At 35.5% G+C, this 18,025-nt stretch overlaps 1 protein-coding gene across 5 annotated transcripts in view; it reads left to right on the top strand.

Annotated features, from left to right (window-relative positions):
• The window catches only part of PLCB1 (phospholipase C beta 1), a 767,658-nt gene that overhangs the window by 600,377 nt on the left and 149,256 nt on the right, over window positions 1–18,025 (top strand). For all 5 annotated transcript variants that reach the window (XM_032143066.2, XM_058433160.1, XM_032143068.2 and 2 more), the window contains 5 exons: window positions 1,032–1,186; window positions 4,856–5,020; window positions 6,753–6,852; window positions 7,849–7,953; window positions 8,967–9,076. In XM_032143066.2, coding sequence (XP_031998957.1) covers window positions 1,032–1,186; window positions 4,856–5,020; window positions 6,753–6,852; window positions 7,849–7,953; window positions 8,967–9,076 — 635 coding nt within the window. The remainder of the gene's footprint in view (window positions 1–1,031; window positions 1,187–4,855; window positions 5,021–6,752; window positions 6,853–7,848; window positions 7,954–8,966; window positions 9,077–18,025) is intronic.

Raw genomic sequence — 18,025 nt, 5'->3', positions numbered from 1 at the left:
ACGTGTATTTTTTCACCCTATCAGTTGCAATATGTGTGAACATTCATCTGATGCACTGACTGAGTCTGAGGAAAGTTTTGACCAGTAACCTTTGTCCACTGGAAAAGAGTCTATGTAGAATTAGATGTTCGTTGTAAGTAATCACAGACGTGCAAATTTTAAAAAAGAAATTTTTTGTACAAATTAAAAAGCAAGAAAAGGAATGATAGAATCCTCTTTTAATGAGGCATGGAGAAGTCCATTCTCAAAAACATGGCTTAGTAGTATAATCTGGTTTAAGCTTTCTGAAGGGCATTTTAGCAAGGTATCAAAGCAAGCTTTTCCAATGTGGACATCGTTTGTCCCTGGAATTCCTCTCATAAGAAAATCACTGAGGATGGCTTCAAAGATTTCACCACAATGATGTTTATCAAAACATTATAAGGGTGAAAAATTAGAAAAAACATAAATGTGCCCAAAAGGGGACTGGTTAAATACATTATATTCTAATATATGCTTTATATATTAGAATAATATATTTAATATATTAGATATTAGATATATTAGAATAATATATCTAATATCTCATATAAATAATATATATTTTATATAATATATTAGATATTAGATATATTAGATATTTTATATATACTATATTTCTATATAATTATATATTATATATTATATTAATATTTAATATATATTGTAATATACAAATACATTATTCTAATATATTTAATCAAAGGAATTTGAGACAGCTGTTATAATTAAGGCAGATACATATTAAAAGAAACCAACATACTGTATGTCAAAAATATATTTGAAGTGGAAAAGCAGACTGTACACCCACCTGTTGGCAGTGATTGTTTCTGGATTTGGGTTTTAGAGGTAATTTTTTTTTTCTTATCTGTGTTTCCTACATTTCTACAATGATTCTCTTCTAAAGGAGTACAGTCACAAAAGTAGACTGTGATCAACTTTACTTTACAATCTTACTTTCTTACCCCAAATATAGATAAACTCACAATAAGGCTTGTGTTTTTGATTTTCAGACCTGGCTATGCAAATAAATATGGGGATGTATGAATACAACGGGAAGAGTGGCTACAGATTGAAGCCAGAGTTCATGAGGAGGCCTGACAAGCATTTTGATCCATTTACTGAAGGCATCGTAGATGGGATAGTGGCAAACACTTTGTCTGTTAAGGTAGGTATACCCCATCACAAAATTGTTCCTAACAATACTGTTGAATTTACCTACATTGCATAAAGAAGTGGCTTAGTCATTAAAAATTTAGTAACTAGCAAAGATTCTACTTTCTTCCTACATTTGTTTTCTCTAAAGATCAAATACACATTAAAAGTTTTCATAGGGCCGGGCGCAGTGGCTCACGCCTGTAATCCCAGCACTTTGGGAGGCCGAGGCGGGCGGATCACGAGGTCAGGAGATCGAGACCATCCTGGCTAACATGGTGAAACCCCGTCTCTACTAAAAAATACAAAAAAAAAAAAAAATTAGCCAGGCATGGTGGCGGGCGCCTGTAGTCCCAGCTACTCAGGAGGCTGAGGTAGGAGAATGGTGTGAACCTGGGAGGCGGAGCTTGCAGTGAGCCCGGATTGCACCACTGCACTCCAGCCTGGGTGACAGAGCGAGAGAGCGAGACTCTGCCTCAATTAAAAAAAAAAAAAAAAAGTTTTCATAGCCCACATGGATAAGATAAAGGGGCTGAACTTCATTCTTAATGATAAAAATCTGACTCTAAATCAATAAAATGAGTTGGAGAGACTCATCATAACCAGTCCTCTTTTTTGGTGTCACTATCCTACTGTGAAATTTACATGATAATTAGTGGCCCATATTGGAGAGATTTTCTAGTCTTTTTTTCCCTCTTTGGTTCTTAGAAAATTAGAGACAGAACATTCCCTCAATAAATTATCAAATATTAAACAAAAGCTTTCAAGTTACTTTAAATGGTTTTTGAAAATTTTCCAGCATATTCAGAGATTTTAAAACACATATTAATGATCTTTAAATCAGAGTTGCTTTATTAAATATATATGTATATATACATATATATCATAAATATATAAAAATCATATATATACACATACATATGTATATCTGATCCTAAACAATTCTAAATTTTTTTAGTCTTTGAAATTGATTTTATATCAGATATAATTTTTTAGCTATCAGAAAATTTTTTTTTTTTTTTTTTTTTTTGGACGGAGTCTGCTTCTTCGCCCAGGCTGGGGTGCGGTGGCGCAATCTCGGCTCACTGCAAGCTCCGCCTCCCGGGTTCACGCCATTCTCCTGCCTCAGCCTCTCCGAGTAGCTGGGACTACAGGCGCCCGCCACCACGCCCGGCTAATTTTTTTGTATTTTTAGTAGAGACGGGGTTTCACCGTGGTCTCGATCTCCTGACCTTGTGATCCGCCCACCTCGGCCTCCCAAAGTGCTGGGATTACAAGCGTGAGCCACCGCGCCCAGCCTCAGAAAATATTTTTAATACTATGAAAGGAAAATCAATTTTTTAGAATATATTTTTACATGGATTCTTCGTTGTTAAAGCTTTTCAAAAATATTGTCTGTTTTCCGTTTAACTGAATAACTATAGAACTAAGAATTTTTTTACTGGACATAAATGCAATTTTTTGATTAACCTTAAACAAAGGCATTTGAAAAACTATTTAAAAAGCTTTCTATAATAGCTTCACTAATTTCTTTCTACCCTAAGCAGTTGAGCACATTTTTACCTTAAAACTTTCATCACTTTATATCAAGGGTTTAAAGAATAAAATGTCAATGAAGTGTCTCATAATTATATCTTTTGAAATTGCTTCAAGCCACATATATAAAGAGTTCAAGTTGGCAGAATTAGAGTTTATTTTAGGAAATTATTTTCAGAAAAGGCTGTTTAATTCCTGTCAGGTGTGATTAAGATAAACTCATAAGCTTCATGTACTGATAGAATGCTACTTTTAGAATTCTTGTCAAGTGTTGTTATAGTTTGGTTGAATTAATAATATTTTTGCTTTGTTTGCAGATTCGTCTTGTTTTGAATATATTTGTTTGCTTATTTTTTTTGGTCTTGAAAATCCTACTGTGACAGTAAGCAATTATAAAACAATGACACAGAGGCAGGAAAGTACATTGAGTTGTGAAGGGGAAATAGTTGAGCCCCAGACAAGTGTAACCTGCTGCTCCTGTCCAGAATGGAGACGCTGCTCCAGAGCTGTCAGTCTCCCCTGAATGGACAGTTCTCACTGCAGTAGAGTCCTACCTTTGACATTATAGCTAGAGCCAAGATGCAGATCATAACTTTCCAATTATGCCTTTGTTTTCGTCTTCTGGCATAGATTTTATAATGCCAGAATGGACTTGTGAGCTCACATGATGTTCTACCATCCTATGTTACTGATGAGAGCATTGTGGTTTAGTGTCATGAATTTAGTTTAGGACTCCACTTTGGTCAAACATCTTAAACATACAAAATCTTCTGTGCATCTGAATTCCAAGTAGGACTTGCATAACTTAGAAGTTTCAAACATGTTTTGAAATGCTTGCTTATTTTATAGACATAGTTCTCACATAGAACCTCAAGTTAAACAAAGAGATTGTTGCTAGCAGGTCCCATGCACTCAAGCCAAATAGAACATATAGGGGAAATGAGTTGTCCCAGGGCAAATTCAGAGAGCCTTTCTGATGATTTTCTCTCTGAATTACTCAGAATTTCTGACCACATCAGCATATAGCTGACTTTGACTTTACTCAGCCTTTGATGGCTATTCTTATGCCACCATTTTGTCTGATTTCTGGCCCCGCCATAATTCTGTCCCTTTTCACAATCTTGAGCTCAGATTGTGAGCCCAGCCATAATGCTGTCCCCTTTTCACAATCTTGAGCTCAGAAAGTTCTTGACCAGCAGGTAATTTTCTTGTAATCACATAACCCAGATTCACCAGGTTTGCTCTGTCAGCACTTGCTTCCTGCTTTCCCCTTCCTGGTATACAGCAGAAGCACATCTTGTTTGCCTCCACTAACCTTTATGACAGCTGATGGATAGCTCAGATTTTGAAAATTTGGATAGAAACAGAGGCAGACATGGAAGACATTTATAAATATGTAATATTAAAAATCTCTTTTAAGTCTATAATATCCATTAGTTCTGTAGCTAGACAAAGATGGTGACACCATGTGAGATTGGGGTAATGATAAAATTATCTTGATGGTTTAAAGTGAATACTTGTTCATTTATTCCTCCTACAATACTGTGTCTTATTAATTGACTACTTCTAACCTCACCATTTTCAATATCCCTCTACCAACCTGTATTAGTCCATTTTCACACAGCTATAAAGAACTACCTGAGACTGAGCAATTTATAAAGAAAAGAGGTTTAATTGACTCACAGTTCTGCATGGCTGAGGAGGCCTCATGAAACTTACAATTATGGTGGAAAGTGAAGGGGAAGCAAAGTACATCTCACATGAAGGGAGGAGAGAGAGAGTGAGAGGGGAACTGCCACACACTTTTAAACCATCAGATCTTGTGAGAACTCACTATCATGAGAACAGCATGAGAGAAACCACTCCCATAATCCAATCACCTCCCACCAGATCCCTCCCCAGATATGTGAGGATTACAATTCAAATTACAGTTCAACATGAGATTTGGGTGAGGATATAGAACCGAACCATATCACAACCCATTAAGTGAAAGGGAAATCATATTTCTACTCTTGCATCTATTCCATTTTGCTTATAATTCAACATTCGCTGAAGAGCATTTGTGGCTCTTTAAAGTATTCTCTTATGTCTTTTTTATTTGTATATCAAAATTCCTTATGGATTGATTGATTGATTGATTTTCTAGATTATTTCAGGTCAGTTTCTTTCTGATAAGAAAGTTGGGACTTATGTGGAAGTGGATATGTTTGGTTTGCCTGTGGATACAAGGAGGAAGGCATTTAAGACCAAAACATCCCAAGGAAATGCTGTGAATCCTGTCTGGGAAGAAGAACCTATTGTGTTCAAAAAGGTTGGTCACATGTTCTTGATATGAGTTATAATTGCATTTTTCAGGTGTTTTACACTGAGAAAATAAATGGTGAATTATTTGTTGTTTAATTTAAAAATTTACACATTTATAAAGCAATTACCTTTTGAAAGCCATTCTGAAAACTCTTCAAGAATTATGTTAATCACTTGTTTGAATTTTCAGAATTGTATTGTAAATCAGTTCATTCTAGTATGCCTCAAATGGACGGCCATAAAAACATATACATTTAACTCATATCATCTGATAGTACAAGTGATAAATGATACATTTTAATTATAACTCAAATGAAGTAGAGTGGAAGTAGGGAATAATATAGTGGCTGAGATAAAGAAAATTCATATTTCCTTTAAAAGGAATATTATTTAAATTCCCCAAAATCTCTAGCCTCTGAGAGCTGGTCATTCAATCTTGTCTGGGTTCTATCTAATAAAGTTGAAACCTTTCACACTCAACTGGGCCCTTCTCTTTCTTCACCAAAAAGCAAATCTTCACACATGCGTAGCATGTAAAGGAAGAAAGTAAGCTCAGTGGGAAGTAGACTTTTTACCCTACTCTTTGCTTTTTTCTGGACAAAATATCTACAAAGCCAGTCTTCTGCAAAGAGAATAGCTATATGGAAACTCTGTGCTCTGGGATTTTTCCATATGTTAACTGAGTTTAATAATAATGTTTACTATAATGTTTACTTCTTACAGTTATTATGAACATTCCATAAGTAAATACATTAACCACACTTAAGAAATATCTAGCACAATGAAAATATTCAGTAAGTGTGAGTTTGCTGATTTTGTAAACAATACGTTTTTAAAGAGATAGTTGACTTCATGTTCTTGACATAAGATATAACTGCGTATTTTAGATGTTTCACACTGAGGAAAGAAAGGAGTAGTTGCTCTTTGCTTACTATGGGAATTTACAAATTTATAAAGCAATTGTATTTTGAAAGCTATCCTGAAAGTTATTCTTGTTTTTCAGTGGTGGTTGTTTTCACTTTTTTTGCTTTCACTTTGAAGATGCAAAAGTCATTTGCTTTGAAAACATAAACGAAATATTCACATGGTGATAAAACCACTAAACTCTTTTTATTTAAAGATAGAACTTTTGTCATGTCCACATTGAGAATGTCACATAAAAATAAAACAGCCTATTGTTTTAACAAATGCCTCATTAAGGCAAGGTGATAAAACAGATGAAGCCCTATCTCTGGCAACCCGTGTCTTCTCCTCTGAAAATGAAATTTATAGGGCAACATCTCAACTATTTGTCTAAAGTAGCTAAGTAGAAACTTCTACTTGGATCTGAAAAGCTGGTCCTGGCCAGGCGCAGTGGCTCATGCCTATAATCTCAGCACTTTGGGAGGCCAAGGTGGTGGATCACCCGAGGTCGGGAATTCGAGACCAGCCTGACCAATATGGTGAAATGCCGTCTCTACTAAAAAAATACAAAAATTAGTCGGGCGTGGGGGCATGCGCCTGTAGTCCCGGCTACTCGGAAGGCTGAGACAGGAGAATCACTTGAACCCAGAGGCAGAGGTTGCAGTGAGCCAAGATCACGCCACTGCACTTCAGCCTGGGTGACACAGCAAGACTCTATCTCAAAAAAAAGAAAGAAAAAAGAAAAGAAAAGCTAGTCCTCATTGAATAATACTTTCTAATTATTTCTTGGAATTGTTCATTCTTATAACCAGGTGTGTCCTTAATGTCCTTTGTAGGTGGTTCTTCCTACTCTGGCCTGTTTGAGAATAGCAGTTTATGAAGAAGGAGGTAAATTCATTGGCCACCGTATCTTGCCAGTGCAAGCCATTCGGCCAGGTATGTGTAGCGTGCTGAGAAACTTTTTATCAAAATTGCAAAGAAAATCATTACTGCTTAAAATATTACTAGAAAATGATTTAAGAAACTATTTGCTGCTTTGTAATTTTGTTATGTAAAAAGGGCTATGAGATTTAGTTACATGTTTTTGTGACATGTTGTAGTATTAATATGTTAGTCAACTCTTTCAACAATAATTATGTGTAACAAACAATCTGAAAACTTATATGCAAATATTTATCTTCATGCTCATAGGTCTGTGGGTTGGCCGGGTTTGGCTGATCTAGCCTGGGCTCAGCAGCATAGCTGTGCTTCAGGTTCTGGTTTGGGTCTATGTCTGTCCCACATGCACTCACTCTGGGGTCCAGGCTGAAGTGGCAGTTGCTTCTACAATATGGACTTCTCTTGGCAGCCCATTGGAATACAAAGGGCAAGTCTAACTCTGCATGTGCATTTTAAGCCTCTACCTACACCAAATTACTAATATACTGTTGACTAAAGCAGAACTTAAGCACAAGTCAAGAAATCACGTCAAGGCTGGGCATGGTGGCTCACCCCCAGAATCTCAGCACTTTGGGAGGCTGAGGCAGGAGGATCTCTTGAGGCCAGAAGTTTGAAACCAGCCTGGGCAACAGAATGAGACCCTGTCTCTACAAAAAATAATAATAACAATTTAAAAAAAAAAAGAAGTCATGTCAAGTATAATTCAGTTATGGGGCAAGTTTGGATCAATAATTCAGTCTATGACATATGATTCTGAATTATCTTTTGTGGGAAAAAACACATGGTTGGAAAGGAAAAAATCACAATGAATGTTTTCTTGTCTGATGAGAAAAATAATGCCTTATCATTCATAACTGTTATTAAAATGAAAAAAGTGACCTGTTTTTCATCTAAAGTAACCTGAAATACATGCTTTCATCACATAGATGCGCATAATTATAACTAACATTGGAAAGGAAATATGTGCTACAGAGCATTATTCTCACCTTCCAGGCTATCACTATATCTGTCTAAGGAATGAAAGGAACCAGCCTCTGACGCTGCCTGCTGTCTTTGTCTACATAGAAGTGAAAGACTATGTGCCAGACACATATGCAGGTAAACAACTTAACTCAAATACTCCTTTACGCAAAGGAGTATTTCTGTCTGAGTCACCATATATTTTTGGGTTAGTGAAAGGAAAACTGAACCAAACAAAGCAGGAGATTCTGGCTTCAGAATCACCCCCACTTTTGTATGTAAGTTTAGAGGTAAATTGCTTGAGCCATTGTGAATACATTTTAATTTAATGTATTTTAATTAAAATCACCTCAGTTTTTTGAATATTTATTCCCTTTTAGTCGTATTCTCATGGGCCCAGAACTTACCAACTCATATTATCCATTACAACAGATGTCTAGGTCTGTACACTGAATTTGTCTTCCACCAGTTTTAGAATGCTGATTCTTTTCATGGGTGACATCCTAAATTTAAGGAATTAACCAAGAATCATAAACGTAAATGCTTATAGTGCCAAGTAGCTTGGGTGTAAGATACTGGGGAGTAGTGGAGACCATAGTAAGCTTGGGGCACATGGTCCATCCAAAGTTGGCAGCCTTAACTCATTCCAGCTAGGCACTGCCCTTCAAACGATAACTATATTGGCAAATCATTGGGTTATCCCAACAGTCCAGAAAGCAGGCTTTTTATGTAAAATGTCTCCATTTATGAAACATCATTTGGGCCAAACAGGAAAATTGTGTGGGCCATTGCCGGAATGGATGGGACCCTCAAAAAGAAACTAAAGAATCAAGAATATTGAAGGATCCTGAGTTGAAGCCTGTCCAGTTTGACTCTCAGAACTAAACTCTTAATTTCTCTCTTCCTGAAGTTTCAACAGAATCCTAACCCTTGTCCTTGTTCAAAGTGTTGCATAGAGGAGTAGATAGTTATATGGGTAGATGGAAGAATGGAAGATGAATAATGACTGGGTGGATGGATGGATGGATGGGTGGGTAGATGGGTGATGAATGAATGCATGGACTGATGGTCAGAGAGATGAGTAAGTAGATGAATGATGGATAATCAATACCTCCAGGACCTTTGATCTAAAATATCTCTTCCCTATTTAGATGTCATTGAAGCTTTATCAAACCCAATCCGATATGTGAACCTGATGGAACAGAGAGCTAAGCAATTGGCTGCTTTGACACTGGAAGATGAAGAAGAAGTAAAGAAAGAGGTGAGAGGGTGTTTTAATCTCACATATAGCATTAAGCATGATCTCCATACCTACTTGTTGGCTTTGCCTAAGTAATATCACATACCTTGGGAGAAGAAAAAGCACATTGGAACAACACTTTCATGGAGTTCAGCATCATGTCACAGAACATCTAGATGATTGACTTAAATTTTTCACATTTCATTTTCTTTTGGCATTCTGTGGATACCATGAGCGTCTTATCTTGTGATAAAATTAAACTGCACACATCTTGCTATTTCAGATGAAACTTTCTACATGATTTCATGCTTATTAAAGGTGATGAAGGCACTTAAAAAGGAAGATAATCATCAAATCATTTAGGGTTTCCCTTTGTCTTTAATGTAGTATGCAGGATTTTCAAAGTGCTTTTCTGATTTTTTATAACACATAAAATATTTAACACAATACCTGGAAAATAGTATGAGTCATAAAGAGTCTACTGTTATTATTAGATGGTATATTTATGTATTATAATGTATGTCCTGCAAATAATTGATACATTATTCCAAATTAGATATCACAATGCAAAGCATAATTAAGGAAGGGTCTAAAAATAGTAGAAATGAAGTTTAAATATATAAAGCTTCTATGTAGACTGGCAGTCTTTTTGCTTTTAAAAAAAAGTGAATTATAACTTGATTATTAAGGGTGACACTAATATTAAATATAGTGATAAAAATTTGCTATTTTCATATTTTATTCAGAGGAAAAACTCAAGAAAAAAGATAGAAAATGGAGAACTGTCAGTATTGGGGGAAAAAACCTTGAAAATTATTTTAATAAGTATAACTAATAGTTATCCATTAAATAGTCCATTTAAATAGTCTATTAAAGTTGATACTGTTAAGTAATGTTTTTCTTATTTCTAAAGCATCCTAGATTTATTATAGAAAATTTAAAACGTAAAAATGACAAAAGAAAACAACAAACAAATCAACTGTAATTCAAACATCCCATCCACTCAGAGATAGCCACATTAAATGTGGGGTGTATACATATCTAGCCGTTTTATGCACAATTGTTACTCTTTCATAAAATGGGATAATATTCACAGTCTGTGTTTCAAGTGAAAATAAAAATAAAAGTATTAAGTATCTCATTGTCCATGTCATTAAATATTCTTCTGTGACATGACTTTTAATAACTCATAGCCTTCTATCATATAGCTCCACCATAATTTAATTACTAAGTCCCCAATTATTGGATATCTGCAATGCTGCACTATTTTATTTTATTTATGGGTACATAGTAGGCATATATGTTATGGGGTGCATTTGATATTCTGATACAGACATACCAATTTTTGTACACTGATTTTTAATCCTGCAACTTTACTGAGTGTTCATCAGTTCTAATAGTTTGTTGGTGGAGTCATTGGGATTTTCCAGATATAAGATCATATTATCTGCAAACAGGAATAATTTGACTTTTTCCAATTTGGATACCCTTTATTTTATTTTCTTGTCTAATTGCTCTAGCTTGGATTTCCAGTACTATGTTGAGTAATAGTGGTGAAAGTGAGCATCCTTGTCTTATTCCAGATCTCAGAGGAAAGGCTTTCAGTTTTTCTTCATTCAGTTTGATACTAGCTGTGTTGATGTATGTTCCTTCTATACCCAGGTGGGGTTTTTTTGAGGGTTTTTATCAGAAGGGATGTTTAATTTTATCAAATGCTTTTTCAACATCAATTGAAATGATCATATGGGGTTTTTTTTCCTTCATTTTGTTGATATGATGTATCACATTGATTGATTTGCATATGTTGAACCATCCTTGCATCTCTGGGATAAATCCCATTTGGGAGAATCATAGCTCAGTACCTTGCTCATGGTGGGCAACTTCTATGTTGCAATTCATGCTCCAGAGCACCCTGTGGGATCAGTCTGAGACTGGAGTTTGCCTGAGGCCACATTTCGACTTATCTTCCTCCCTGTCTTAACCTGCTTGCCTCACCTCCATGCAGTTTTTTCCTGAGACCATTCTCTCAGTAACTCATGTGCTCAACATGTGCTCAAGAATCCTCATGTCCACTTCTGCTTCTAGGGACACCAGAAATGCTAAGTAGCTTGCTGTTTTATAAATAAATACAAGAATGAGTTCCGTTTCTGAATTAATTCTTAATCAAAATTAATTAAGAATTTAATTTGAAAATAGTTACATCTCTCATTCTGATACTTCTTCAGTTGTAATAGTGCTTTTTCTCTTTTCCATGGCCTTTAAAAGATTAAGACTATTCTATGAGTTTCTTGTTTTACTCATATGACCATCAGTATGAAATTAATTTCTCTCTTTGGAAATCCACAAAAGGTTCTCAAATTCTTTTCTCTTTTTCTTGCTTTACTTAATAGCATATTTAATAAAGTATAATTAAAAGTAAAGACAATTTACATAGATATAAATAAATCACTATTAATAGCATTCTTCTCTAAATAGAAAACAGGACCTATTAGGTACAATGCATATTACCTGAGTGGCAAAGTTATCTGAATACCAAACCCCTATGACACACCTATATGACAAACCCTTGTGTGTACCCCTGAACCTAAAATAAAAGCTCAAAAAAAAAAAGAAAACAGGAATGTCTTTTTTCAACTGGATATATTTTATTCAGTAAGAAATAGAGGTTAAACAAAAGCATTTTCAAGTGAAATTACATGTATTTTCAGTATTTAGAGGAAATACTTTTTAGATTATCAACTTTAACCCATTAGTTAGCCATTGTCTCTAAGGAATAAGCACTTGCTTCAAGAGAACATTTCAACACTACCATATTTCAGCCTACTTTTTATATTGTCTGACTCACATGTTCTTGTGAGTGAGGTGAAATTTATCTAAAATTATTTCAAATAGCTGGGTGTGCTGACACATGGCCTGTAATCTCAGCTACTCGGGAGCCTGAGGCAGGGGAATTGCTTGAGTCTAGGAGACAGAGGCTGCAATTAACTATGAATGCACTACTATACCCTAGCCTGGGCGACAGAGACCATGTCTCTTAAAAATAATAAAATAAAATAGTTTGTAAATATTTCCTGGTTCAGTGTATGGCCCCAATTCGATATAGCAATTGAGCTAAAGGTCTCATAATGGAACATTGTACTAATGGTGCTTCAGAGATCGTTTCTGTAATGACTAGGGGAAAATGTCACTCTAAGGAATGGGAGACATAAGGCCTTTGAGGTTGTAGGGCTCTTTTCACAAATTGATGTCCTCTGAAAACCTTATCTTTGCACCATCAAAAAGTTATTTTAGGAGGAAAAAATGTACAAAAATACAGAAGTAGAGTTTTAGGTCAATCTTATTTTTGTTTTTCTTTTCTTAAAGGTGATCAGAAAGCATTTTTAGAAATGTATAATATTGTTTAAATTTGGACAGTATTTGGACATTTTTCAGTTTTAGAAAAAATTTTAGAGGCATTGAATCACATGGAGTCTATATTGGTCTAATAGAGGAAATATGATTTTTTTTCCTTTGACCTGTCCAGACTCTTAACTGGCCTCATTTTTACAACTCAAGGAAAAAAAAATCATTTGCCCTTAACACGTAATGCTAGGAAAGAAAAGTCATTTCACACTTTGAGCATCAGTGTGTCTTTTATCTTGTCTTGGAATAATGTAAGTTTGCTTGAATGACGCCACTGAAAATAAGTAACTGTGGTTTTCTCTAAAGAAAATTCTATCTAGGACATGGCAGGCACTGGGACACTATTTTAGCAGCAAAGACTTTTTTAGTATCATCATTTTAACGTGATGCTTCTAAAGGTCATTTCTATTTGAACATTAAAAATGTCATTGGACTGCAAAATATTACCAGATGTTTAATAGTCCTATAAATTATCTTTCTAGGTAATTTATAAACCAAATAGATAAGAAAGTGGAATTTCCCCATGATTTGAACAATAGATATTTCTTTCAGATAAGGCGAAAATACATTATTCAGATTATATTATACATCTATTATGTGTATAATAGATGTATAATATTTAGGTTACATATTATCTGAATAATGGTTGGAAGTTAAGGAATAATAAAGATTCGTTATTGGATTTATTTTGTCTTTGTAAATTCAGAGTGGTAGATTAGTCAAGTTGTAGAATAAGTGCCTAACTGAATCCTAACAAAGTATAACATTCACAGTTAATTCCTCTAAATAAAAAGTCACGTAGAAAAATTTAAAAACATAGTAAACTAAAGAAATAAAATTTTAAAACCCTCTAATTCTGCAAATACTGTTAACATTTTTAACGTATATCCTTCTAGCATGTTTCCTATGTACATTTTTGTTTGTTTGTTTTTTGAGACAGAGTCTCGCTCTGTCGTCCAGGCTGGAGTGCAGTGGCATGATCTCGGCTCACTGCAACCTCCGCCTCCCGGGTTCAAGCGATTCTCCTGCCTCAGCCACCCAAGTAGCCGGGACTGCAGGCGCCCACAACCACACCCGGCTAATTTTTGTCTTTTTAGTAGAGACGGGGTTTCACCATGTTGGCCAGGCTCTTCGCGAACTCCTGACCTCAGGTGATCCACCTGCCTTGGCCTTCCAAAGTGCTGGGATTACAGGTATGAGCCACCGTGTCTGGCCTCTATGCACATTTTTTTAAATAATTTTTTAAATGTTTTACAGACCGAATAATGTAATTACAGAGATGCCTAGTGAAATATCATAACACTTTTTTTTCTATTTTTAAAATACTTATAAAAGGAAAAAGTAAATGAATCCAATACATTTATTAGGAAATGTTATGTGATAATAATGTCATAAATGCAATATTTGAACATGACTTTTTTAATGTTAGAGAAGTAAAGAAAAAATATAATGAGCATTTACTGAGCACTTACTGTATATCTGACACTATGTTGAGCCCTTTATTTTATTTTTCTTTTCTCAAGATAGGGTCTCAATATGTTGCCCAAGCTGGTCTTCAACTCCCAGCTCACGCAATCCTCCCACTTCCGCCTCCCAAAGCACGGAGATTGCAGGCGTGATTCACCATGCCTGGCCATGGAGCTTTTACTGTATTTACTCACTTAAGTCTTAAAACCTCCGGATGTCCTAATTACCATTATTTCCATTTAACAAATGAAGAAACTAAGGCACCGAGGAGTTAAATTGCTTGCCCTGTGCCACACAATTAGTAAAGAAAGGAGTTGGGATGGAAACCCAGGCAATCTGGTTCTACAACTCATGTTCCACATCAGCACTTCTGCACATTAAGTGTGAAGACCAGGGCATCATGATAAATTGCTGATCCTGGTTCACTGGGTCTGGGGTAGGGCCTGGGACTCAGCATCTCTAATAAGCTCCCAAGTGATGGGATACTGCTGGTCCTTGGAGCACAGTTTAACAAGCATCTCCACCACACACACACACTACCTCTGTAACAAAGCTGTAATTTTCTGGTAACCTTTAGCAAGGATGGGCCGTTCATTCATCTTTCTGTCCTCCATAGCAGGTTACCTGAATGAGTGAGCAGAGGATATAAGAACTTTACCTTAAATAGTAACATCTTTTGATTGAATTTTTAGTTGAATGTCAAGAACTTCCCCCCTTTAATCACTGGATGTTGTCAGAACTTATTCTTCAGAAAGTTAGGTTTATCTTTGTGGGTTCTATTTGATTGTTTTGTGCATTGGCTGGCCAAAATACATATCCCTCGACTTGGAAGTTACAAAAGCTGTATTCATTTGCCAAGCATTCATTTCCATACTTGGGAAAGTTGTCATCTAAGACAGAGTACCTGATACTACAAATCTTACCCAGCCCTCAAGGCCAAAATTGTTCACAAGAATTCCCAACATCGTCTGTGTTTCATCCTGCAAGTGGAAGTGTGTGAGTGGTCTTCGTGTGATGTTGAAAAGGGAAAGTTGTTTGGTAATACTAAAAGTTTATTTATTCCAAAGGGCCTACTTTTTATATTGTCTGACTCACATGTTCTTGTGAGTGAGCTGAAATTCATCAAAAATTGTTTGCAAATATTAGCTGGGTGTGCTAACACATGCCTGTAGTCCCAGCTTCTCAGGAGACTGAGGCAGGAGAATCGCTTCAGTCTAGAAGGCAGAGGCTGCAATGAACTGTGAATGCACTACTGCACCCTAGCCTGGGCAACAGAGACCATGTCTCTTAAAAATAAATAAAATAAAATAAAATTATTGGGAAATATTTCCTAATTCAGTGTATGGCCCCAATTTGATTAATAATGATATTAATTCCACCAATAAAATAATGTGACATCAAAAAAATCCAAGATAGTGCTTTCATAAGGTTACAACGTTTTGCCCAAGGCCTTGGATACCATTTAATTATTCAAAACAGAAACTTGATATTTCATTCACAATTTAAGAACTTGACACTAAAATCAAAGATGAAGTTTACAGCTCATTTTGGATTCTCTTTAAATAAAATTCTTCCTCCTTCAAATCTTCCTCCTCAAATAATAAATTTGTAAGATATTAATTTATAGAAACAATAGTTTATCAAAATCCCTGAACTTTAAAGCATCCAATACAGTAAAAAGAAAATGTTTTCCTTTAAATAATGACGCTATCTCTTTCATTTCTATACCGTACAGATTTGGCATTCACAATGCACTTTCATTGGATGCCTTGGATAAAACTGGGTCCTAACTAGGAAAACCATAGTAATCCCCATTTTTAGAGAAGGGAACAATTGCTCATTATGGTAGAGTGATTTGGTGCCTCATATCAACGTCCAATAAGTTGAAGAACTAGGGTCTTTTTAAATATGTATCAAGAAAAAACCATTCATTCATTTGAATTGAAACTGGTCAATGATTGGTTCAATTCAACTGCTTTTGCAAATATCCTCCATAAACATTTCTAAAATTTCAGTGGATTCTAATGAGGGGCTTTGGGTTCATCTGCCTAAAATAGGGATGAGTACAGTAACTTAAATATCCATGTCATGTCCAGTTATAAAATCATGGCTCTCAATTAATGATGAAGTTTTGCACTCTGCTTTAGAGCAGGGCTTCTCAAATTTTAATATGCATACAGGTGTACGAAATGGAAGGGTGCAGGTCAAAGCATACAAAGCAGGAAATGTGTAGGATGAACAAGTAAAAAAATCTAATGTACAGCATGAGGGCTATAATTAACAATCGTGTATCATAGTCAGAATTTTTTCTAAATGAGTAGATTATAGCTGTTCTTGCCACAAGGGGACAAAGTGGGTAACTATGTGAGATGATAGATATGTCGATTTGTTCCCTTATAGTAACCATTTTACCATACATAGGTATCTTACAACATCATGTTGTATGCCTTGAATTTACACAATAAAATTTATTTTTTTAAACGTGCATACAGATTCCCTTGAGAATCTTGTTACAATGCAGATTCAGATTCAATGGGTCTGGCACAGATCACAAAACACTGCATATTTAACAAGCTTCCAGGTGATGCTTATGGCCCATGGACCATATTTGGATTAGCAGGGCTCTCAAACTTTAGCATGTACCAGAATCACCCAGATGGCTTCCTAAAACACAGATTGATGGGCGTCATAGCCAAAGTTTCTGATTCAGTAGGTCTGGGGTGGACCCAAGAATTTGCATCTCTAACAATCTGCAGTGAAGCTGATGCTGGTCTAGGGACCACACATTAAGAACCGCTGCTTTGAAGCCCTGCATCTTTCTTTCCCAAGAGCGTGGCTCTCCCCAGATTAAACCCATTAATTCCATCCACTCTAAAATGTCAGCTTAATCACAGAAACCTGGGAAGGGCTCCAGGAGACACTTTTTCTGGGAATTATCCAGAATTTGTCCTGTGAGTGATTGACCGTAGTCCTCACCAAATGATTTGACTTAAGTAATTTCAAAGATATATTTCCACAAAATTAATGTAAAGAGTTGTTGGTCTACTTTCCTTTAAAAAGAGAAATCCATGATTTCCACCTAACAGCCAAGAGTTCATTCCTTCTGAATTCTTTGTAAACTGTATCAAAACACTTCTAATAAATTCAAGTTGCTAGGAACTTTTTTATATACATATATATTAAAGTTTATATATGTAACACATATAAAAGCATCAGCAGAGCTATGGTCTTTTACCCTTTGATAGCCTTCTGAGTAACCTGCTGTTATTACGCATTAAATACAAACTTGTTACAGACAGCAGAAAGCAGCATCTTCACTCTTTTCATTCATTGATTTATTCATTCATTCAAATTTTTTTTATTTCGGCATAACATTTAGGTAGTTCTTTACTTTCAGGACTTTGCCATTAATAGTAGAGCTATTTATTATGTACTAACAGGAAACTAAATATGAATTATTTATTCATTCACTCAATATATTTTTTTAAAAAAGCACAACTATATGTCAGTCACTCTGATGGCCATTATATATGTAATGCTGAGGAAAATCAGATGCTCTCATAGCCCTTACAACTTGGAGGAAGAGAATGACATTATAAAATTTATACATCTATGTGTAAAATTGCAGCTGTTACTAATGTTCAACAAAATGATACCATGTGAATGCTGTTGACTCATGTGAGTGCTTATATGATGACACAGCCATGCTGTGTCAAGATTCACTTGAACCCATGCTCCAGTTACCGCTGGAAGAACTTGCTGGACATTCACTGTGCAAAACACCAAAAGTACTTTACTTGGTGTTAATGAAGAAGCTCAAAAAAACCGAAAAACCGAAGTCAACAGATGAATTTATCCAGCTCATTAAAGCTGTCTCTTGCTTCTAACTCACCCTGCTAGACTCTTCAAAATTAGATGTTTTAACATATTTCATTATGAAAAATTCTAAGCTAACATTGAAAGAGCTGTACAAGGAACACCTATATATCAGCCACCTGGATTCCATAATTAAAATTTTGATGCTTTCACTTGATCACATATAAATCCCTCTATCCACTTATCTATCCATCTTGGTTCAATATGATGCATTTTAAAGTAGGT

This window comes from Hylobates moloch, unplaced genomic scaffold (genome assembly GCF_009828535.3).
Source record: "Hylobates moloch isolate HMO894 unplaced genomic scaffold, HMol_V3 SCAFFOLD_21, whole genome shotgun sequence".
Taxonomy (NCBI): Eukaryota; Metazoa; Chordata; class Mammalia; order Primates; family Hylobatidae; genus Hylobates; species Hylobates moloch.
The sequence above is the reverse complement of the archived record's forward strand: the minus strand, read 5'-3'. Positions and strand labels throughout refer to the sequence as shown.